General features: G+C 34.7%; 1 protein-coding gene across 5 annotated transcripts in view; it reads left to right on the top strand.

The window, feature by feature from the left end:
- LOC126746647 (organic cation transporter protein-like) overlaps positions 1-16,947 on the top strand; it is a 32,071-nt gene that overhangs the window by 13,060 nt on the left and 2,064 nt on the right. For all 5 annotated transcript variants that reach the window (XM_050455231.1, XM_050455011.1, XM_050455163.1 and 2 more), the window contains exons 6-9: positions 3,194-3,362; positions 4,045-4,287; positions 4,537-4,751; positions 4,811-4,992. In XM_050455231.1, coding sequence (XP_050311188.1) covers positions 3,194-3,362; positions 4,045-4,287; positions 4,537-4,751; positions 4,811-4,992 — 809 coding nt within the window. The remainder of the gene's footprint in view (positions 1-3,193; positions 3,363-4,044; positions 4,288-4,536; positions 4,752-4,810; positions 4,993-16,947) is intronic.

The raw sequence follows: 16,947 nt of genomic DNA, 5'->3' as shown, positions 1-16,947 counted from the left end.
CAACAAAACATACTTATGTATGTTTGATAATGATAACTAAGACTTTGTACAACCTCTGATATCGCTCCTGTTGCAATTGTAAAATATGTGTTTTTCCCCATTCTTAAACTTGTTTCGGGTCTGACAAGCATAATCTACTTCCCTATTATCTTGTGCCCTCCAAGATGTGAATTCTTCAAAATTCCTAAAATTTTAAATTGATTCTTTGACAGTTATATGGTGAATATCAAGCAAATGTTTGTTTAAACAGTTAAAATATGAAAATGTCTGGATATCATTAGTACACATTGGACATATAATGTGTTTTATTTGTTCCTTCCCAACAAATTCAGGGTGAAACTTTTTCCAATGCCTGGTTCTGGTAGATGTGCTTGAAAATTCCTTATCACAAACTTCACAGATTGCATTTTGTTGACTGCAAAATAAATAATTATTCAAATTAGAACTAAAAAAATTTTATGTATCTTACCTTAGTGATGCCATAATTGTTTAACAGACAGCAACAGATAAGTGCAAATATTGGTTTAAGTGGAAGGAAATTATGCACTAAGAAACACTGCAAGCAAGTTTATTGAAAGGTAATGAAAATCAAACACTAAATTGTTTGAGCCCAAAACCAGCACAGATATGGATTGTATAGATAATGGAGTCAACACTATACCCAAGTAGTCAACACTCAACACTATACACTATGAATTTTCACTCAAATAGTCGCAAAGTTGATATAATTGTTGATAATGAAATCAATTATTAGGAAGCAAGCATTCAAGCAAAGCAAATAAAATCTGCAATATAGGTTAAGTTAAACAAAACCAATGCCTTGATTTTCAATTTCCGTAGCTAATCGGCAACGAAATTTGACGTACGAACTTTCACGAAAGGATCAGCAGTGCTGCTCCACTCTCAATTTCTCTGATTGGCTGGGCATATTTGTATTTTAACGTATGCTGGTTTTGACGGTCCTGGGTATTTCTTATAGTATATCAATTTTTGAAGGTACATACATTTGAAATTTTAAAAAATCCATGCAGCCTTTATTTCTTGGTCAGTCGTCAGTGTTCAATAAGGAAAATTTAAAGAATAAAAATGTGGTTGTTTCATATTGTGACCATTTAAAGTCAAAAAGTAGCTTTATTTGTAACTAACAAAATAATGAGTTACTTATTTTATTGTATTACGTCACTTATAGCAAAAATCAATTTAGAAATTACCATCTCACACGCTCAAAAATTGAAAAGAAGAAGCAAATAGACTTATTCACGGATTTTATTTTAGTAAAATTAAATAAAAAATTTAATTTAATTCTACTTTAATTATCTTGATAACGGTAGTAGATATAACTACCGAAACGTTGGTTCAAATTAGGTTTTTTAGTTGATTTTATCGTTTTTTAATTTTAATATTCATAACAAAGCTAGGTAGGATATTGAAAAGAAGAAACGAGCTCAGAGATTAATAGATTCAACCTCAACTCCTAGGTATATAAATAAAAAAATCTATTACATCTCAAGTAAATTATTGTATTTAAAACTTATTGAACTTAAATTAAATTAAGTTCATCGAACGGTATCATTATAGATTTCAGCTCATATTTCTTTTAAATACGTGAATAAGTCTATTTTTTTCTTCTTTTCAATTTTTGAGTGAGTAAGATAGTAATTTCTAAATTGATTTTTGCTATAAGTGACGTAATACCCAATAAAATAAGTAACTCATTATGAATTCGTCACAACAATACAGATTATGACAAAATAATGTTGTGTACAAAGCTTTACTTCGAATTTTCTAAAATCGGGTCAATAGTTCAAATTTGACATAGTTTCTGCGAGAAAACAATCTGCCATACCTACATTTGTCCCTTTTAGAGGGAATACAAGAATCTAAGTTCATCGAACGGTATCATTATAGATTTCAGCTCATATTTCTTTTAAATACGTGAATAAGTCTATTTTTTTCTTCTTTTCAATTTTTGAGTGTGTAAGATAGTAATTTCTAAATTGATTTTTGCTATAAGTGACGTAATACCCAATAAAATAAGTAACTCATTATGAATTCGTCACAACAATACAGATTTTACTTAACAAAATAATGTTGTGTACAAAGCTTTACTTCGAATTTTCTAAAATCGGGTCAATAGTTCAAATTTGACATAGTTTCTGCGAGAAAACAATCTGCCATACCTACATTTGTCCCTTTTAGAGGGAATACAAGAATCTAAGGCTACAGACGCAATGATTGCCTTGTGTTCTAAGAGACCCGCGCTAACTACTTTACAATCTACAACTGTATGTAGGTTTGAACAAAGATAACCGAGTCCAGAAGACGAACTAGCAGTAAAATCCTCCTGGGACTATTAATGTGCAATTTAATATTAAGTGAGATAAATAAATTCTGTAACGCCTTTAAATCATTTCCGGAAGGTTCAAAGAAATCTACATTAAAGTCGCCTGACAGTACAACTTTTGCATTCATCGAGATGCTAGACAAAATTACCGCCAGCTTAATCAAAAATACTTGAAAGGTCTGGAGATCTATACTTGGAGAACTAGAGGTCTATAAAGACCAACGATATTCATATTAATTTTTTTACAAAATATCATAGAGAAGTGTTTAAATTCATTTAAAGTCCGTTCCTTAACCATAATTAAAGTTTCGCCATGGACTGCAATATTTGTTCTCTTACATCTAGAGACACTTACATAATATTCAAAACAAAATAGTTTACTACACTTAAGCTAATGTTCAGTTAATATTAAAATATCAGGAAAGTCTATACTATTAAGGAACAAATACAGTTCGTCGTTATTATCTCATACTAATTGGATATTGAGAACCGACAAGTTGATATTGTTGATTGTGCTGTTAGTTTGAAAATCGCTGGTTGTCGTTACTATACTATGATTTGCATTACTTGACTGGTCGCGACTTAAGTAATTCGATCTGGACATATGGTAGGATAAAAAGGATTGATCTGATGTTCAGGCAATGTGTTGATGTCGACTTCATAATTGCTATTTTATTGCCACCACAACCCACTCGAATCATTAACACTCGAAGTAGGTGCCTCTGTCAAGTCATTCAACTTTTATATAAAAAAAAATCATACTTAAGGTATAGGTACAAATTTGATAAATAACTCCCTGTACTTTTTAAAAATGCCTTTTTAATATTATAAGAATTTTCATTTTATTAGGCTTAGAGATGGTTGGATCGTCAAAACGCCTCGTCGCAGGAATGGTTGTATTCATCTTTTTCTCAGGAGGTTACATGTTAATCGCCCTTTTTGCCAAACTGCTACCGAACTGGAGGCATCTACAACTAGCCCTAACCTTACCAGGGATTTTGTTTATCTTCTATTGGTGGTAAGTTACATGTTTCTCTTTCACATAAAGAAAACGACAAGGACGTTTTAGGCGTGGTCGCGCGCTTTTTTTTTCTATTGGGTGTTGATTGGATGGCGGGCATCGTTATATAATATAACTTAGAGGTGCCTGAGAGTTCTATCAAAAAATTAAATTTTTTTGGGCTTTAAGGGACATATAAAGTAATTTTTATATTAAAATTAAACGTAGATATCACCGATAACAGAAAGGTAGTGCAACAGAAAAATTTTCTTGAACTAGTAGTTTTCGATAGTGTGGAAATATTTATATTTAAAATTAGTCTAAAAGATTACTTTATGCCCTCTAAAGTGCCAGCAGCTTAGTTTGGAGCACTGGATCCACATTTCTGTGCAAAAGTTGGCTTTTGTTTTGTCTTAATCACTTTATAGTTTAGTTAATTAAATATGATTTAATGACTGCGGTCCAGTACCCCTAATAAGTATAAATTTGTTTGATAATCAACGCCCGTCACATAATAAATTCGTGCGATACCAACTTAGGCTTAGGACCAGATAACCTCCCCAGCATTTTTTAGGCTTCGAAAAACGTGAACTGATAAGACAAAAATCCTCCAATGAGGACAGAATTTTAACACGGTAACCGTACTTATTTTATTATAATTAGGTTTTTTCACCGCTGATTAGGAACGAAAATTTTGTAGGCTTATACCGGAGTCGGTGAGGTGGCTGTTGTCGAAAAATAAGACGAAAGAGGCCAAGGACATCATCCAAAAGTGCGCCAAGACGAACGGAGTCACGATTCCCGATAATATTTTGGATGATCTGCTTAAAGAAGGGGAAGAGGAAAAAAGCCCAAAAAGTGAATCTCAGATGACCGCGTCGGTTATCGATCTATTCAAACATTCCAATTTGAGGAAACGATCACTTATTATATTTTTTGATTGGTTAGTATTCTATGTTACACGCTATTTTTTTAAATATGTAATACCTTATTCATTAAGTCTTGAACCACTAGAGATTTTTCATACCTTTTAAATAATATTAATACAACTATATAATTGATCATTTCAATAAGAATCACATTTGCGATGAGTAAATGAATAACAAAGTAATATTATGCTAAGGGTCTTTCTTCAGTAGTAGAAAACACTTCAGTAGGTTAAACACTTGTGTTACATAAATAACTATTTTAGGTGTGCCAATAATGTTACCTATTACGGTCTTTCCTGGAATACGAACAACTTAGGCGGTAACCCGTATCTTAATTTTGTTATATCGGGAGCAGTAGAAACCCCCGCAAACATTTTCACTTTGCTTACTTTAAACCGGTGGGGAAGAAAGAAAATATTGTGTGGCAGTATGATTGTTGCGGGATCATCTTTGTTGGCCACTATAATAACACCCAGCAGTCAGTATAATAGCATATTAATTTTTTTTAATGAAGACCAAGTTTTTGTTACATTTTAGATCTGGAATGGTTAATTATACTTCTGGCAATGATTGGGAAAATCTCCATAACAGTGAGTTATGGAACAATTTACATATTTTCTGCTGAACAATTTCCTACTGTCGTGCGGAACGCCGGGCTTGGAGCTAGTTCTACATTTGCAAGGTTGGGATCCATTGTGGCTCCGTATATTAATATAATGGTAAGTAATATTATTTACCAGATTATAATCCAGGAAGTATATAGTAAAAAGTTATTTTAGTTTTATACAGTACAACAACACCCTTACTTATTATACATCGCATTACTTGTTACTTCCAAGGGTCACTAATTATTCACTTGCAATTAGGTAATATTGATTTACTAGTACTTTCCGTGCTATAAGGGTAGTACCCAACTTAGCCTTTCGTATTTATGGAGATTATATTTGGCGGGTCATTATCATGCGTGGATATAATTTTTGAGATGACTAATTTTCTTTGACTTTAAGGAAAATGAAAATTGGGAAATAATTGGCCCAATTTCAGTTTTTAGTGTCCATTCTTAATATTACGGTGTCAGTGGTAAATTTTTATATTTATTCCTTCTGAAAACTAATAATAAGTCGATGTTTCGGTCTTCTTAATTAACTTGGGAGTTTACCACCAAGATCTATAGTTGTAACAAAATTTGAAGTCTGTTGTATTATAGGAAATTTTCGGACTAAATTTCATATTAATTTTTTCCTTTTTATCTCACCATATCGTGAAATGATTTTAGATCAAAACCTTTATAATTATGGTTTTCCTCGACATTGTAAATTCCAAGTTTGTGACCGTAAGCTCTTGTGATATATTCTTATTTCTATTCACATCGATCTTAGACCGAAAAAACTTATCCTCCAACTCCAGGGTTGATTCATCAATTTTATATTAAAAGGAGGACAAATTTGAAACTGAAGTTTATTTGCTATATTCGATCGATAGTATTGTAGCGTTTTTACAGTTTGTTAACGTTTGAATTAAAATACTCCATACACAAAAATAGTCAAATGATTTCTTACGCACATACACACTAAACACAATGACTACTAGACTGATGTTTTGCACTGATTCCTCCGGACTAGCGTCGGGGCTCTTGTCGGTCTAATGTTTTTGTTTTGCTTGCTATTTAGGCGCCTATCTTTTTATTACGGGTCGCATCGATTTGCATCGGAGTTGTTGTCGGCCCGGGTCGACAGGATTGACTACGCAGGATTTTACTATGAAACTGACATTTATTTAAAAAAATATTTTTACAGGATAAAAGATTCATGCCTATTTGCCTAGCTAGAGTATTTCTTAAAATTAAGGAAATGGCTTCTTTATGCCAAGTGCAGGTGGCCTTTGCGTGGAGTGTGGTGGGTTGTCTCAGGCTCCCATGGGGTGTATGTTCTGGAGCAGCATTTGAAACTGCTGCTGCATTGAGGTGAAGAATGCTTGTAGCATGGCATTCGGGTCTGTACCTAGGGGATGGGGGACGGCAGCTGCGACTTGTTGCGGTGGTGTGGCGAGGCGGCTGTTATCCTGGGGCATCCCGTCTGGCGGCTTTTGCATTCAGGATCTGTTTCGGATTTCTGGGGCATCCCAGGTAGTTGGCGGTATGAGAGCCTCCACAGTTAGCATATGTGGCCGACTGGTCGCGTGGTTTGGTGCACTCGGCGGTGGCGTGAAGTTAGCTACGCTTTACGCACTTGTGTGCCGCCATGCACTTGGCCTGGGCGTGTCCATGGAGCTGGCACCTGCGGCACTGTATTCTCCTGGACTTGTTTCTTTGAGCTTCTACCCTTATCTTCACGCCGCGCAGCTCCGTGAGCGAGAAGATCGACTTTTTTCGGGAGCTGCACCAGGACTAGTGGTGTGGGCTGCCTGTTCCTATTGAAGTACCGTGCCGCTGAGTGAGGGTGGAAGCCTAGCTTCCTCAGGTCCTCTAGGATGCCTTCGGTCGACCAATGTTCGAAGGGTCCTCGGAGGACGATGTATAGCCTTCTCTCCTCTGGCAGGGAGAAGGAGTGGAACGGCACTTTTGTGGAGTCCAGATAATCCTAAATATTGTTTTTTTCCTTATAACGATCGGAGGGATCTTGGTCCTGCGGGTTGCTGGAACTGGCTCGGGTCTGGGCTCAGGAGGAGTGTTCCTGAACCCAGCCCTACAGGTGGAGGAAGCTTAGTCGGGTGGCGCGATGTGATGATGATCTTCCTCGGGACCATCTCCGGGTCCGAGGTCTTCCTCCTGCTGACGACGGGTTGTCCCATTGATCTGTCGTCTAAGTCCTGGAGACCTTTCGATTGACTCCACAGATGGATCCAGGGCGGCAGGGGGGGCTTTGACTGTGGTACTGGCCTGTACCGCAGTGGAAGTGGACGGCAGGGCAGACTCGAGAGCCTTGATCCGGTTCTTAAGTGAACTGGTCGTCTGGTGGAAGACTCGGCGGAGTTTATTCATTTCCTTCTCGTGCCTCCTTTTGGCACTACGCATTAGCAAGAACAACGTAGTAGTATATAAGCTCTTCCTGGGTTGAAGGGGTGTATTGAAGGATGGCTAGGTCCGCTTTTAATTCGGCCTCATCCTGAGGTGTTTCCTCTTCCTCGTCCGTGTTACAGAACTCCGAGAAGTCCTCGTCGTCCTCCAACAGGAAGGAAGAGTTTTTGTCGAGCTTGTGAGCCATGGCTGACTCGATCGTCGGGCAGAAGGAAGGCGGGGTCGGTCGCACTGGTACACTGGGTACAGCGAAATTGGTTCAGAGAACACTTCGACGTTAAGTGCAGGTGATCCGCACTCAACGGAGGACGAACTCTGTATGACTACGCGGCAGTGTTGCCAGTTTGATTTTGCGGGGGGTAATAGAATGTCCAATGAATAGGTAACAGATTTGAAAAAAAGGTAATAAATTTTCAAAAAAGTTGTGATTGTTGGGTTAGGCATATTCTGGGCTCGAATCTATATTTAGTTTATAAAATAAATAAATTTTGACTGTTTAACGGATGCCGATATGAAACAGAAACATTAAACCATCATGCGCGAAGAAAAAGACGCCTATTATGAAGTGTACTACCATTCAATTTTTGCCTCGCGTGCGAATTTCAAATAATCAGGAGTCGAAATATGAACTCAATTCATTATGTAGGTAGAGCGCTTTTATTTTCTTTTTAAAAGGTAATAGGTAATAGATTTTAGCAAATGGTAACAAGGTAATAAATGTTTTGAAAAAGTAATAGATCCATTACAATTGTAATAGACTGGTAACCCTGCTACGCGGGATTTAGGTGTGCTTATATTTATAAGGTAGGAAGTGGGCTGCCATTGGTCACGAGTCTTAGAAGCGGTCGGATTAGGATGACCTTGAGAACGGTTTGGATTTGCAAACGGAGCGTATGTTGTTTGCTTGTTATTTAGGCCACCGAGCGGTCCATTAATGACAGTAATATGGTTAGAAAACTCCCTTCCAGGGCTTGTTTTCTCGCCATTTTAGTAAAAATTTGTGCTTCTCAGGATGGTCCAATGCCCTGATACGTCCTTTGAATTTGGTGTCTGGCGACAATAAACTCCTCTATAGTATTCATTTTACAATCGGTTCTGATGTCTGAATTCCTGATATACCGAGGAGCATTTGTGATCAGCCTTAGCGTCTTGTTTTTTAATGTTTCTAGGTAAGCCATTGTTAATTTTGGTATCTTTGTTAAAACACAAGATCCGTACAAGAGCTTAGGTCTGATCACATGCGAATCACATTATACAAGAGGAGCTTATTGTCGAGCGATATCTTGCTTTTCCTGCCCAGGAAGGGGTAAAGACTTTGAACTAAACCATTACACTGATTTATTTGTTTTTTAATGTGATATACAAACGTGTTTTTGTTATCAAAGTGTACTCCTGGATACTTAACCTCGCTCTTTCAGGGGACCACCCTGCCCAGCACCATCAAGTTTGGAATGTCACGATTTAGCTTTTTAGTGATGAGGATTGCCTCTGTTTTATCCTCGTTTATTTTTATTTTCCATCTCTCGGCCCATGTGGATATTTTGTCGATGTGGCTCTGAATATACGATGTTATTTGGTCCAGGTACTTGCAGCTCGCAAGGACACAAGTATCGTCCGCAAATAATGCCAGTTTGGAATAGTGGTCGTTCCTTGGTATGACTACTAGACTAGACTATAATATTATTTATTTCGATTTAAAACATTCAGACTTGGAGATCTTCAACTCTTTGCAGTTGCCCGTAAACAATTGACAGCCAACTGGACAATTTCTACCAGATCCATGGACAATATCACCGCTTAATCTATAGAAAGTGAAAGATTCTGCATAATCTATATAATATATAAATGTGAATGAGGAGTGTCAGCATCACTCCTAAACTGCGCACGGAATAAGTTACACATATACACATTATGTGTTTTTGCCCAAAAAAAAATTATAGGCCTGGCTTTAATCGCGGATTCTTTATCGATTATTAAATAACATTACGCGAATGTTATAGTCATATGATATATTGGAAACTCATCCCGTTGCTAGTTTTCGGCGTATTCGCCTTCACTAGTAGTATTCTATTACGTTCTGTTCGGGGTGTCAGTGGTAGGCAAAATATAATAGTTAAAATAAGAGTCTTTAAAAGAGGAGCAGACTTTCTAGACGCATTTTGTCCATTTTTTGTAATTTTGGCAAATAAGCAAAAACTGCTACGCGTCTGGCAAGAAATTTATCGAAAATATGATATACCCGAAAAATTGATCAAAAATTATGCAAATGATGTACTTATATGCAGACAATCTGGTATTGATTATATCCTAAGAAACTTTGAAAAACTGTAGGACATACTGCATTTAGTTTCTCAACCTTGGACAAATTGCATTTTGTTTGTTTATACAAAGCGGCATGAATAAGTATAGCAAGAATATGAAAAAAACGTAAGTAGGTTTATAAGATCAGTATTTTATTTTTGATATACAAAATATTTTTAAATGTCATAGAGGTCCCCGTCGTCATCATTATTGCAATCACATAGCATGTCACCTTCTTCGCTAGCATTATCACCCTCAGTTCCATCTTGGTTCACTTGATTCTCATTTTGTTCATGGTTATTAGAGAGAATAGGTTGCAACCATGTTAACTCAGGATCATTAATCCAATTTCCCTCTGATAGTTCTACCAAAAGTTTTGAGAGGCTCTAAAGTTTTTTTGTTTTAAGATCATTTTGAAGCATTACAACAGGTAGCTGTAAAGTCGAAAGCTTTTTTCCACGTTTTAATAACGTTTGAAATTTTTTTATTTATTTATTTATTTACAATAATTTACAATAATTTTACAAAACTCACAAAAGTATAAATAGATGTACACCTAGATTAGAATCTGTGTGTGTACAAAACAAAAGTAATTAAGAAGATAATATATATAATTCACAATTCACTTGAAGTTATATACTATATACCAAATATACCAATATACTATATACTATATTATACTATATACTAACTATATTAAAACCAAAGAATAAACCAAAATAATGATTAAATGAACTAATGATTTAAATCGCCCTAGTCAGAATAACAGACCTTAACCACAAATATACTGATAAAGCTGCATATACCCTATATTTAATTTGCAAACAAATAATTATCTACGCAACACCGTAGCAAAAACTTCAAAGTTTTCATGAAGCAACCTATTTATTTCTCTACTAAACATATGACTATTTCGAACTTCTCTAATACTACTTGGAAGAAGGTTAAAAAATTTTGGGCCAAGGTATGTTAAAAACCTTTGAGTAGTCGCTCTTGTCAGAAAAGGCACACTAACAGAATGCACTGCTTGGCTTCTAGTATAGCAACCCAAGTTCTCTATCGGTCGCCGCAAATCAGGATATTTATAGACAAACATTAGCACTGACTTAGCATACATTTGCTGTATTGTAAAAACGCGCGCTTCTTGGTATAAACGGTTTGAGGAGTATCTGGGATGTTTTCTTAAAATTACTCGTAAAAGGTATTTTTGAGTAATGTTTAAAATATTTATGGTACTGGCAAATGATCCTCCCCATATTGATATTCCATATCTAATGACTGATTCAGCCAAGGATGTATATAACATTTTTAAAATGTGGAGAGGCATACAATTTCTAAGATGATAAAATTTAAAAATTAGTTTACGAATTTTTATATTAATACTTTCTATATGTTTTTCCCATTTAATATTTTGATCGATAAAAATACCCAAATACTTTATACATGGAGTCCTACTTAAGGTTTCCATGCAAGCACATGGCTTCTCCTTTAATATGCACTGATATGTGTGTATTTTTAGTACATCTGTATTAATTTGATGGTTATCGAGAATGCTAAAACTCATAAATTTTGTTTTTTCAATATTTACTGCTAAACGATTTTCTTCCAGCCACCGACGAACCATTGCAAAATCTGAAGTTGCTCTCTCCACAGCATTCGCCCAGTTATCACCCTTTACCAACAAAACAGTGTCGTCCGCGTATGATACAAGTTTTCCAGATGTACTAAGAAAAAGAAGTTCATTGATGTAGAGGGTGAATAGAAGAGGCCCCAGTACAGTACCTTGTGGAACACCACAATTTATTGTTTCAAAAACACTATACTCATCCTCCACCCTAACACATTGCTTTCTTTCAGTAAGATAATTTTTTATAAGAGTCCAGCTTAATCCCCTTATCCCGTAGTCGTATAATTTATCAAGTAGAATATCGTGTGATACCGAGTCGAAGGCTTTAGCCAAATCTAAAAATATAGCTAACGGTTTTTGATTTTTTTCAATAGTTTTACAAATATGATTTGTTACCTCAAATAGTGCCTCTTCAGTTGACTTACCCTCTCTAAAACCATATTGGTTGGGAGATAAAATGTTGTTTTTCTGTAAGTGTTTTGAAAACCTAATGCGTATACAAGCTTCAAGTATTTTTGCTATATTACTAATAAGTGATATTGGGCGATAGTTGCCTGGAGAACACACGTCATTTCCCTTATATATCGGAACAACCACTGACTTCTTCAATTCATTCGGAATTATTCCTGTTAAAATAATACAATTAAAAACATGGGTCAAGGGTTTTGCAATATTATTCCGTATTTGCTTAAGTAAGGTACTCTTTAATCCATCTAACCCCGGTGCAGAATAGTTTTTTAGAGCATTTATATTTTTTAGAACTTCATCCTCAGTAATAGGCGTTAAAAACATAGTGGTACAATTTAAGCGGGAAAACTTATTTTTTTTATTACAATTTAATTTACTTGACATTGTTTTTCCTACGTTTATAAAAAATGTATTAAAAATATTTGCTACATCTTTTTTATCAGATTGAATCGTGTTATTTTCACATCTAAGTGATATTTTGTTTTTATTCATATTTTGATTAGTATTCAGTTCCTCATTTATAATTTTCCACATTTTTTTAGGATTTTGTTTAGTTTCATTAAACTTTTTTTGAAAGTACGAGTTTTTTGTTTGTTTTATTAGCATATTTAAAATATTACGGTAACTCTTATACTCATTCAACAGAGTTATATTATTTTTATTTTTTAGATAAGATATTTTTAATTTGTCTCGGTGTCGGATGGAATTAATTAAACCAGATGTGATCCAGGGTTTTAGTTTTTTATTTTTTGATGTAAAATTTACCTTTGTACTTGCCAGTTGTATAGCATTTTTTATTATATTTTGAAAAAGTTCATATGTCTCCTCGCTTTGGTCTTTATCGTAAACAACTTCCCAGTTTGCCTCTTCCAGAGTTTTATTTAATTTATTATAGTCTATAGATATAACAAAAGTTTTATCGCATGATTTTTTTGAATTGTTATCAATTTTTTGTAGTTTCAGTGCAATAGGAAAATGATCCGTTACATCACTCTTTAGTATAAATGGTAAAAAGGTCAATTTATTTTTTATTTTGTTGGGACAGTAGATAAAAAAGTGGTCAATACAGGATTCACAATCTGATGTTACTCTAGTAGGTCTATTTATATAACTAAGAAAACCATTTTCAGTTAAAATATTTTTATAGTTATTTATTGTTACATTTTCGCTAAGCAAATTTAAGTTTATATCTCCCCCAAAAATACAAATGGCTTCATTATTTTTGTATTGCAATAATAAATGGTTTAGGTCATTTAAAAAAGCAGTGGTATCCGATGCAGGTGATTTATATAGAGCAAATATTTGATATTTGTTTTCCTTAAATTTAAAATTAAGATGTGTAAAGGTTACTTCATTATATTTGATATTAACAACATTTTCCACCAATATACCCTTTCTGACATAGACAAGCACTCCATCGTTTTGATTAAACCTTCCTTCAGAATAAAATACCTCATAATTTAAAATTTTAAAAATATCCAAGCAGGTAATTTTCCAAGTTTCGGTTAATAAAATGATATCAAAGGTGCAACCCAGGCTTTCAACAAATACCAAAAACTCTTCAAAGTTTCTACCAGCGCTGCGAATGTTTATATGAATGAAGTTCAGTAGATCATTTTCATCAGAATAATACTCAATCGGACTAATATCTGAGGTTATAACATTGGCATAATTGCTCAGTTCGTTATGATAGTCTATAACAGCATTCATCTATAGTATAAAAATTATGCAACTAAAACAAGCATTACTCCCATGATTAGTTAAATAAAAGTAAAAAGAATAAATTAATTTAGCATATTATTTAAGTTTATATTAGTGTATATCACCATGTATATTTACCGATACTTTACAATTACCATTGGCAAAAATACCATTTCTTTTTTTTTTACAAAAATTTCTATTATTATTATTCGTATCTACCTAGAAATACCTAATGCATACTTCCAACCTTGAATAGCCAATGAGCGGGACCTGACCAGTGTTAATATTAGAGAGCCTCCGCCGCCGCTGCCTCCGTGTTTAACAAATTGATTGCAATTTTCTTTCTCGTTGTAGCATTCCAAGCGAAAATTCTACCGTTTTCCGTCCATGCCATATTTTTTCCATATTTTTCTTTGGTTGACATTAATAGGTTATATCTAAGTCGAGTTAAGTCTTCGAAAATAGAAACAGTAGTGTTCTTCAATTGTTTCTTCGCTAAGTAAATCTTATTCCGCATCATATTGTTTACAAAATTTATAACTATTGGGGCTGGTGCATTTGTCTTACGATTTTTTGGCTTTAATCGAAAGACATAGTCAATATCTTTTTGTGATATTTCTATATTTAATTTATCTGAGAAAAGGCTAGTTAAGATCTCTGATAGGTCTTCATTATCGGCTTCCTCAATTCCACAGATACGTATAGAGTTAGCCTTTGATTTTTGCTCTAAATGGTCAACACGAAACTGTAATTCAGTAATTTCTTTTTTATTACTTGCTACTTTTGCATCAATGACTTTTAGGGATTCACAGAACTGATCAATTTTTGACTCTATTTTCTTGATTTTTTCATTTAATTCACTTTTTATTTCATTAGAAAAGGTTTCACATACCTTCCTAATCAACTTTTCCAAATCGTCATCAGATTTTCCATCGCTTTTGTATGCACTTCTCGTATTAGGTCCAGAGGTAATATCGTTACGTCCCATACTGCTGCACCTCTCTAATATGGTAAATTAATCTGTGATTGGCTCAACGTTTAATAGACTAATTACTTGGTAGTCAATTGATGTGCGTTTCCACAACTTTAGGAGGATGATTTTCAAGTGGTTGCTTTCAGAAATATTTGACTTTTAAAATTTTCTTTTTACAATAAATCAATAACAGGATGAAAAATGCGTGGAGCGTGCTAAAATACGTCTATTCGCTACGAAACATTTCACGAATGTTTTGTTGAATTGCTTGGATGGATCGTCATTTCTGTAAAACAACTCGGTCTTAAGCAAAATATTGCTGTTGTTTTGTGATCTCTTATTAATAATCCGTTTGGCCGCACTGATGCCTTCAATTTTCTTTAAAGAGCTTAACGCAGTTTTAATATCGTAAACAACCCAGTCCTTACCAAGTTGTCTAACGTCTCCCTCTTGGAGTATATCTCATGATATTTTGTAGGTGTTTTTATTGTACTGTAGGATCGTGTAACTTTTTCTATTTGCCCGAAAACACGATCCGCTGGCAAATACGAATGGCCGCGTACCGGAAAGGTAAGAACCACAGATTTAATATTTTGCGGGGCATCTCTGTACAGCCATAGCGTAAGTATATGCATCACGTGTGCATTTTTATTCTGCCCGGCACACCCATCTGCGAATAGTCTTATCTGTTTTATATCCGGCTCAAATTCTGCTTTATTAAGAAAATCCCATAAAGCAGAGCTTGTCTCTGCAGATCCCCTTTTTGCTTGATGTTCCATCCAGGTGTAGAAAATTGGTTTTTTAATATCAACGTCGGTAACACAAACAGTAAAAAGACAACTGCTGGGCATAAAATGCATCTTGAATGGGCACTTTCGGTAAGACTTGAACCTGCTGAAGGTCAAAACAGTAAGAGAAAGTATCTCTCTGAGAGTGCTGGCTTTTCATTCATGAGATAGAAAAATTGTTTGGCCCGTAGTTTATGTAAACGTAAAGAAGTTTTTAATTTGCTTATTTCAGTTTTGTCTTTGCAAATGCTAATAGATGTTTGGGTCCTAACGCAAAAACCACATACGTCGGTGGCAGGGCTCCCAAATGCAATATTAAAGACTCTACTGAAATACTTACTTTCGAATTTTTAACTGCTTTCTCATTGTACAGATTCCATAAAGCAGTAATATTATTTTCGGATGAAAGATAAATGCGACGAGATTTGGCACATCCGTAATGACTTTCATGTCATTTCGAACTGGCTATAAATTTTTTTACAGCTTCAAATTTAATTACATTTTTAAAAGAGCGTTTATCTCCTCCACGCTTCTCAACAATACCAGTACCAGATTGCATTTTCCGAGCAATAGTATTCACGCGTCTCTGACTAACACTAATATTCCTAAAAATAATTTCTGGCCAATGTATATTTTTTTCCCATTTTTCCAAACCTAAAATAAAGAATATTACATAAATCTAAGATTACAAATAAAATTTAAATACAAATTTTTTTAAAAGTTAAACTTACATGATATCTTGTAGCAAAATTGTGGGATTTTCCTCCGGGTCTTGTCGACTTTAAGTATCTTCGATTTTGCAATATTTTAAAATTTGAGCATAAAGAGTACTTTGAAAAGAATAGATTAAGAGAAAAAAATTTGCGGATCATTCACATAGGACGCTAAAAAATAATATTAAATTATGTCAAAAATGAGGTCTACTCTACTCTATTTGATGATCGAAACTCGTTGCTATTGATAATTACATTGTCAAACTTTTGACATATGATCTTGCAATTGCCAAATTGTGTATATATGTAATAAGCAACAAGCACATCTAAAAAGCATATCTTATATAAGAGAAAATATGAAAGACATCTAAATCTATTTTCCAAAATGCTAGCAGTGTTTTTACACTATAATAGTGAATGGGTTTTACTTTTACACACATTTGTACACAAGCAAAAAATTCATTCCCTTATGCAAAGGTTCGTAGCTTCCATATTTTCTAGCATTTTGAGATTCTATTCATATGAAAAAATATAGAGAGGGCTCGTAAATGTCGAGCACATGGGGGGCTTACGCCCCCCCATGTGCTCAACATCCTAGCTTTAAACAATTTATCCCAACCCAACCCAATCCAACCCAACCCAACCCAATCCAACCCAACCCAACCCAACCCATCCCATCCCATCCCATCCCATCCCATCCCAGCCCAACCCAACACCGAGGCACACGGGGGGCTTACGCAATCCAAAATCAACCCAATGCAATTAAACCGAGCCCAAAACACTAAAAACATTCATATAGAAGAAATAAAAAATTATTTAATCAAAGAACATGTATGGCAACGCTGCCACCTCGTGGCGTTATGACGTTATGTCAAACGTCAATAAAAAAGAATAATGAAGGAAGGTGGAAGGGAATTTTGTTTTTGTTATTTATATGAAAAATAAATATTCTTTAGACTTAATTTTAAATATAGGCATATTTCATATTATTTTTAATTAGGATCGAAATCTAAAAAGTACCAAAACAATAAATAATACATTATGGGTGTCTTCGGTATGTTTTTTTACACGAAAATAAAGGAACTTA

Source organism: Anthonomus grandis, chromosome 1, assembly GCF_022605725.1.
Source record: "Anthonomus grandis grandis chromosome 1, icAntGran1.3, whole genome shotgun sequence".
Classification (NCBI taxonomy): Eukaryota; Metazoa; Arthropoda; class Insecta; order Coleoptera; family Curculionidae; genus Anthonomus; species Anthonomus grandis.
This window is presented reverse-complemented; position numbering and strand designations above follow the sequence as displayed.